Source organism: Phodopus roborovskii, unplaced genomic scaffold (genome assembly GCF_943737965.1).
Source record: "Phodopus roborovskii unplaced genomic scaffold, PHOROB, whole genome shotgun sequence".
Classification (NCBI taxonomy): Eukaryota; Metazoa; Chordata; class Mammalia; order Rodentia; family Cricetidae; genus Phodopus; species Phodopus roborovskii.
Genome location: NW_026125391.1, coordinates 22,898,074 through 22,906,365, shown reverse-complemented (window position 1 = coordinate 22,906,365; position 8,292 = coordinate 22,898,074). Strand labels below are relative to the sequence as shown.

General features: G+C 37.8%; 1 protein-coding gene across 1 annotated transcript; it reads right to left on the bottom strand.

The window, feature by feature from the left end:
• Positions 1-1,848: 1,848 nt before the first annotated feature.
• Positions 1,849-8,248, bottom strand: Cript (CXXC repeat containing interactor of PDZ3 domain). The gene is made up of 5 exons (XM_051175219.1): positions 8,161-8,248; positions 5,222-5,287; positions 4,339-4,393; positions 3,300-3,403; positions 1,849-2,700 (listed from the first exon to the last, which is right to left on the bottom strand). Exons 1-5 carry the CDS (start codon positions 8,174-8,176, stop codon positions 2,636-2,638), a joined length of 306 nt encoding a protein of 101 aa, XP_051031176.1. The 5' UTR covers positions 8,177-8,248; the 3' UTR covers positions 1,849-2,635.
• Positions 8,249-8,292: the final 44 nt, after the last annotated feature.

The window sequence follows — 8,292 nt, the reverse complement described above, 5'->3', positions numbered from 1 at the left end:
ATGGATTTATTGGGATGGAAACCATATCAAACATCTTACTTTTGTCCTTTTTTGGTCCTGGGATTATAGTCATTTGCGGGGGAAATACCTAGTTTCCTTAGTGGGTGCTGGACATCTGAACTCTGTCCCTTACAATTGTGGAGCAAGTGTTAACTGCTGGGCCCAGACCCCAACCACTGAACTTAAATCAAGTAGTTTTTCTACACTTTGAGATCATCACAAAGTCTTAATTTTCTAATGTATGTACCTTTAATAGGTTTTAAAAATCCAACCTTGAATTGCTAGAATATACATACCTTCACTGATCACAAAACATTAGTGTCTTGTGTTGCTGGATTAGTTTTCTGATATTTTCCACCTTTGGTCTGAAGATTATGTTTAATATCATTTTAAATATATTTTCCAGAATTAAAGATTTTTATTTATGTGGAGGCTGTTGAGTCACCATGTACTTGCTGGGAAGCAAAAGCAGCCCTGGGTAAGAGCTGTATGAACTCTTACATGTTAATGAAGGATGACCTTTAGCCTCTAATCCTTGTCTCTACCACGGAAAGGCTGAATCTGTACACCAAGTGGACATGGTACTAATAACCAAAGCCAGGGCTTCAGGTATCCAGCCAAGTGCCTTAACAACTGTTATTTTCCAGATTCTAAATCTTTTATGATAAACTTCTCTGGCTTCTTCAGGCTTGTTGGGAACTCAAGGTCACATATTTAGTCTTTGAGTGACTTTAACTACAAGCATTTTAAAAAGCAGAGCATCGCTGCCATCTGGTGGAAATGCCTACTTTACCACACAGAAAATGGTCCACTGTGAGGCCAGCAGTTCCACTAAGAAATCAGCCTGCCAATTTCTCACTAGGATTCAAACTCATTCTTTATTTCCCTTCACTTACCATTACCTTAGTACAGCTTTTAATTTTATTGTTTGGCTAACTAAAATCACTGCTTTGAAGCAGGCTCAGACTCTTACTTTATATGCACATTCTGGAATGAGCAGACTGCCTAGAGGTAAGAATAAAACAGAAATCCAATGAATATTGGTTGAATTTTAGAAGCACTACATTCCCTAAGGTGACCTGGGAGGAAGCAAAAGCATACAAATTACTAAGCTGTCCCCTGTATGAACAGACTGATAAATAAAACACACATACACTGTCTTGTGGGCTTGCCCAGAAGGCTTAAACTTAAACCAGTGACATTGGAAGAATAACCACAGGTCTGGTGGGAGGGCAAATTTACTGGAGAGTAAGTAATTGCTCTAAGGGTTCAGCATGTCAACAGATGTGCCTGGCTGGGTCCTGCTATGACTTCTTTCTCTGTATTTAAATTTGGTTTAAGAATCCCAATGCTCAGAGAGGCCAGCTTGGTCTGCAGGACAGCCAAGGGTATGCACAGTGACCCTGTCTCAAAAAACCAAATCCCAAACCACCCAAACTGATTACAATATGGGAGGATATTTTTTTGTCCAGCTACATATCATTTGTATTTTGCATTATTCTATAATCTTTCTGATAAACACAAATAACAAAGCATCGTTGAAAAATCTTGTAGATAAAATGAAGACTCGGTCTTCACAATAATTTTTAAACAATAATACCTACTTTTTCATTATTTATAGTGGTTCCCACATTACACAGAGATATGTATTTAAGATACTACAGCTCAAAACAGAATATCCTTTTGGTCTCTTGATAGGCTGGGGGTTTTAAAGGTAGAAAGCATAAATCTGAAAAGGTAATAGAAGAAAAACCTTCATTTGAATCTCAGAACAGTCTCCTGGCAGTCTACAGCAACATCATTAACACACACAGAGCCAAATGTTTGTTTTATTGATTTTTTTGGGTGGGGTGGGGTGGTGGTCAGGGTAAGAAAAGGTTTGTTTCCTGCTTCAAAGGACACACCCAAGCAGACCTTCATCCTCACTACATGTGGACAGACACCGCTCCCTCTGCTTTCAGGACACTTAAATTTAAGAAGATGTGGACAAAATGCATCTCTCTGAAATATAGTGCAGTCATCTGGACAAATTGGCATTCCATGGGCTCTTGTTTACAGGTGAAAGGGAGGGACTGGCATTTTAGCTACAAGACATTTACAATAAAAAAACGCACCTTGTTTGACTTCTGGCAGGACTAGTTACTAAGGGACCATTCAGCAATAATGGTCTCATATTTATAGCTAATGAAAATGCATTAAACAGGGAACTGCTGATTCTAAGCATTGTGACATTTATGAGTAAGGAAGGAACTTTAAATCTGGATGTCAAATTCAGAGCACGGTACCAGTAATTTCACATTGCAGTATCTATAAATAAAATACATGGATCAGATAAGAAATATATGAATAATGTTAAACAGAAAGTGCATACAGAACTCAAGAATACCTTTTCCATTAATTTTGTCACTTATTCTAGTTCACAAGGAAAATAACCTCTTAAGGCAGAAGCCTGGTTATAACATTGCTGTTCAGAGCTTTATGATAGCAAATGCATGGACATTGATCAACTTCCCCGCTTTAGACTGAATTACTCATCTTGAAACAGGTTATTTGTAAGATGGAACATCCATGTTATACCTTGAAAAGTCAAGGCAGAAATTACAACTACAGAAAGTCAGAGAGTTCACCAGAACATCTAGACAGAAGTCTGTTTGTAGTTTTTGGTGTCCAGAACCTTTTTGCCACACATGGCACAGATGCCTGAAACAAAAAGAAAACACATAAGCAACCAATTTTATTTATGTTAATCTAAACTTAAAACTACTTAGCAGGTGTGAAGAGAAGGCTCAATGGTTAAGAGCACTTACTCTGCAATCATGTAAACTAGAGTTTGAAGTTCAACATTCACATAACCTGGAAAATGCCCATAATTCCAGATCTAAGTGGGATGGTGACAGGAGGGCTCCTGGGGTCAGCTGGCTTCCCCCTCAGGTTCAGGGAGACCCCACTTCAAGAAGGAGGAGGCAGAACGTGAGGAGGAAGACACATGACACCCTCTCTTGGCCTCTGTGTGGTTGCCTAAGTGTGTCTCACAAATACACACACACACACACACACACACACACACACACACACACACACACACCCCGAGAGATAATAAGTAGAATCTTTAAGAACTTCACAGCAGAGAAAAAAAGAAACATTCTTTGACTACAAATATATTTTAAATTCTATTTTGTCTTAGAAAAAAGAATATTTGACTAACAATTCATGAAAGGCTACTCTTTTCTGTTATCATAGTCAACAGCAAATCAAGTAGATTTGATGTAAATTGAAAAATTAACTCAAAGAAAACTTACCTTTTTTGTAGGCACAACCTTGACAGTAATGAGAACCAGGCTGATGTACAGAACTTTTACAAATTCTGCAAGTGGAGAACTTATTCTTCCCATATGGATCAAACCTAGAAAGTTTACAAACAAAAGAAATGAGAGAGAGAGAGAGAGAGAGAGAGAGAGAGAGAGAGAGAGAGAGAGAAAGAGAAAGAGAGAGATATATTCATACTACAATAAAAACTCTTAACCCCATGGTAAGCAACACCTATGATTAATGTATGCACCATCATTTCTCCCATCAAATTCTGTAATTGACAGCCCTCCTCTGGCTCACTACTGTGTAATATGCCTGTATTTATTTTCAGTCCCATTACTATCACTTGTAGGTGTAATTCTATTTGTGTGACAAATGTGAAAATTGATGAAATGTGAGTAAAATGACTGATTCTACAAAAAAAAAAAAAAAAAAAATCTAAGTAAGTGCTTTAGGATGACTAACTATGAACTGTTATAACTACTATTGAACTGGGTATGGGTAAGCCAACTACTAAAACATTACAAACATGGTGTGTGTTTGTGTATGCATGTATGTCACGTGTGTGCAGCAGCTATGGGGGCCAGAGCGTTTGGGTCCATCCGAGCCTAGGTTACAGGTGGTCTTGAGAACAGAGCTCAGGCCATCTCTCCTAGGACCAATTCCTTGCCTTTTTGTTTTTGTAAACCCAGGATGGATAACCCTGAACTCCTGATTCTTTTATCACCAGCCTCTGAGCACTGGAATCATAAGCATCACACCTAGCTTAGTTTTTGTTTCACTGAGGTGCAGAGTATATATTCTGGTGATGGTTTATGTGAGGAAAATGACATAAAATTCCTGTCAGATTTTACCTCTATATCCAATGGTAGATGAATATGTCAACAGTTTATGTGTTAAGATAAAACATGGTATGTACATCTCCGAATGACTATTAATTTTAGTAGCTGACAGGCATAATCCCTTTGAATGGTTTTCTACTATGTAAATATGGTATCCTACAGGATCCATAAGGATGTTCTCACCTACCTTGCTTTTTTCGAAGTCAGAGCTTTGTTTTCATTCAGCTTCCTTCCACCACTTTCTACATATATAAAAAAAGCAGACATAAATTTACTTCTGTACATCTAACATATGCTAAATTATACAAACACATACACACACATATAATAAATGCCCAGGAATTAGTTAAAAGTTCACTCTGACTTTCTACCAATAAATATCCTTTATCTGATTTTTTTAAAAAATCTCATATAATAGTCCAGTTCTTAATAAATACTTGCATAAAATATAATTACTTTATTACTTAGTCTCAAAGTAGTGTTTTGGCAATGATAGCATAGACTGAATACAGGAAAACATTGGGTTTCCCCCACTTTTGAATTTTTGAATATATTTTTTGCAGTTTACGTTTTTTGTCTGTTTTTTTGCTTGTTTTTCAGAAACAAGGTTTCTCAGTGTAGCACTGGCTATCCTGGAACTCAAAGTATATACCAGCCTGGGCTAGAACTCAAGAGATCTGCCTGCTTCTGCCTCCCAAGTGCTGGGATTAAAGGTGTACATCAACATGCCTAGCCTGCTGCATTTGTTTAGTGAAAATAGTTTGAATTTGTTCAAGAACATACAATTTAGATGTGGGAAGGAAATTTAAATACAGACCTTACTAAGCTGAATCAAATTGACACACATTGAAATAATTTAATAATTTTACAACTTCTTGACTATATGAAAAATTGACATATGTAACTCATGATGGAAAAGAAGATATAAAATCACAGGGGAACCCAGTACTCTTTAGTGTTTAATCAATGAGATGAGCTGCATTTAACATTTCATTTTACTAATAGCGAAACACTAAAGCAGTGTCCACAAGTAACTGATCCAGTTCCTACTTCCTAACAGGAAGCAATACCTGTGGTGTTCCGTGCACCATCTTTCCATGTATCTGGAGTAATAACTGTGCCAAGTTTCTTTTCACCTGTTGTGGCAAGATAGCAAAAAGCATGTAGAATTATTACCTAATAAACATACTATGTGGAAATTAAAGAACGAGCCCATTTCTTTCTAACTTTAAAATAATAAATAAATATACTATATCATGCCTGAGGCTCATAATGATATCAAGTCAGACTATAGTAGGAACCCACTAACTGGGGTGGAAACCATGAACGAAGACTTAAGATAGTAACTGTGGGCAATGCACAACTGATTCAGAATAAGATGCTTTCACTGTACTTTTAACAATTCTGACAAACTTACTCATTTCCTAACTACCTAGTATGTACAAAACATATGCAAGATAATGGTGAAAATAAAACCATGAATCTAGATTTCAGGGGGCTTATACCAAAGTTCACTCACTAGTTTCTTAAGAGCTTATAGGCAAATCATAGGAAATAAATAAACCAGATGGAACTGTATACAAATCTAATGTGTATTTCTAATTTTTCCTTAAATATATATATATCAGCATTCATCAGATTTTCAAAGTAATCAGAGACTTTTAAAAAAGTTAAGAATCCTTCAGTAAAAATATAAGCTGGAAAATAAAGTATAATAATTGTGAGCTGAGACAGTTTAAGCATCTGGCAATGCAAATATGAAGAAGATGAAGTCAAACTGCATAAATAAAGGGAAAGGCATGGAAAGTTCGGGGTGTACATCAGACCTAAGGTAATTTGGTTAACTCAAGTGTCACAGGGGTAAACAGTGGTGGAAATGAGGTTAAGAAGGGTAAGCCAGGGTCTTATCTGTTAAGGGTTTCAAACATCCAAAATAGACAGTTATTTCTTACTGTTTAAGTAGGGAAAAGGTCAGAGTGAAGAAGTGAATTTGATACTCAATGGTATGGATGTGCTAGCTGAGGCCAAACATTACCCAAAGACTTAATGGAGCCAGAGAAATAGAGTAGAGCAAAACCAAACCAAACCAAACCAAAACCAAACAACAACAACAAAATAGAAATAATACAGAAAAACTTCCTGGAACTTAGTAAATGGAAAACAACTGGTATAAGTTTAAAAGTTCTCTTAGTAGAATGGAAAGTCAGTTTGTACTTCTAAAATTGTAAGAAGTTAACTCTAAAAACCTGGAGGCAACTTTTTTGAACAATGTATGACACAAGGAAAGACAGAACTGTGGTGGCTGCCAGACATTACAGTGTTGTATGAGCAGGGTGAGTATGATGAGCAGACTAGGAGGCTAAAAACAAGAAAACTTCAGATTGTTTTTCCTGAAAAACAGAGAAGTAAATAGCAGTAGCAGGAGATGACCTTTTACAGAATACATTAAAGTCCAAAGTATGTGCATTTTATGTTGACACCACAATGAATCTTGGACTCTCAAAATGTTTATGTTCCTTGGAGATATTAACTGACAATTTCCTCAATGTCTACTGGGACAAAGCACTTAAAGTACAAAAGGAATTACAAACAAGTGCAAATAGACAGAACCTTTGTCATCTACTATTAAATGTACAAAGCTGAAAAAATTACAAAGAAAACTCAAATGACACAGCATAAAAAAGTAGGTACACGGGCTGGCGTTGGTGGTGCATGTATTTAATCCTAGAACTCAGAAGGCAGAGGCAGGTGGATCTCTTGTGAGTTCGATGCCAGCCTGGTCTACATAGTGAGTTCCAAAGCAATACAGAGAAGCCCTGTCAGGAAAAACAAACACCCCCCCCAAAAAAAAAACAAAGTAACAAAACAACAACAACAAAACCCGGGTAGGCACACAACATAAATACATTTAAGCCTCATTTAATCAACATCTTTCCCACTTTCAAAAAGAATTTTTTAAAATGCTGTTTATGGATGGAGACTCACCTGATGGTGCACACCCGTATTTTCAGCTATTTGGGGCTGTCTGTGCCCATCGTATTATGTATTGAAGGGGATCAAAACGGATCACGGACAATATACAATAATTGGGATACAGAGTTGGAATCTTGTGTCAAGCCCGAGGAAAAGAGATTGAGATAGGAAAGTTCTTTCTTTCTTTCTTTCTTTCTTTTTTTTTTTTTTTTTTTTTTTTTTTTTTTTTTTTTTTTTTTTTTTTGTTTTTCAAGACAGGGTTTCTCTGTATTGCTTTGGAACCTGTCCTGGAACTCACTCTGTAGACCAAGCTGGCCTTGAACTCGTGGAGATCTTTCTGCCTCTGCCCCCCCCAAGTGCCGGGATTAAAGGCGTGTGCCACCAAATCAACAGTTTTTACGGTTAAAAGAAATCAAATATTTTCAACAAATCTCACGGGTTTCCTTAGAATTGTTGAATGATAACTAAAAGGGTTAAGGAGCCCTTTCTAAAAGCCAAGGTGACTACAATGATGAGACTTTCTCCTTCCCCTGACCCAATGCTGTGGGTGTTAATGAAAAGAATGGACGGGATGGTACAAAATTAACCTGTATTAAATGTTGCAGGTTTTTTGTTTTTTTTTTTTTGGTAAGGAACGACAAAAAAGGTCAAGATATAAATACTTCACGGGACTTATGAATAGTCCTAGAAATCTTAAAGCGTTAACTGAGAGCCTTTGAAATTTATACTTGCTACACCGGGCAAACTCTCGGTGCTACCGGGAAGATTTCGAAAATCCGTTTTAAGCTTTCTAGCCAAGTCAGGAAGCTGCAATTGAAGAGACGCGGAAGGAAGGCAACATCGAGGTGCAGGCCTGACACCATTGTGAACACAAAGCATCGAGCTACGTAGTCCCTGGGACCCGCAAGAGTGACGGGAGGGAAGACAGAGGTCACAGCCACAGACCCAAGCAGAAGCAGCAAAGGCCGAGATCTCGTGGGAATTTCGTCAAGTTCCTCCGGCCTCCTCCTCCCACAACACCGGCCCCTTGACTTACATTTTTCGCACACCATTCTCCCTCGATCCGTCCCCTCAACCGCCTAAGCGGGAGCGGCCGCCAAAAGACATCAACAACACAGCCGGAGAACGCTTCCCCTTCCGGCTACGTCACCTCACTTCCGCTCTTGCC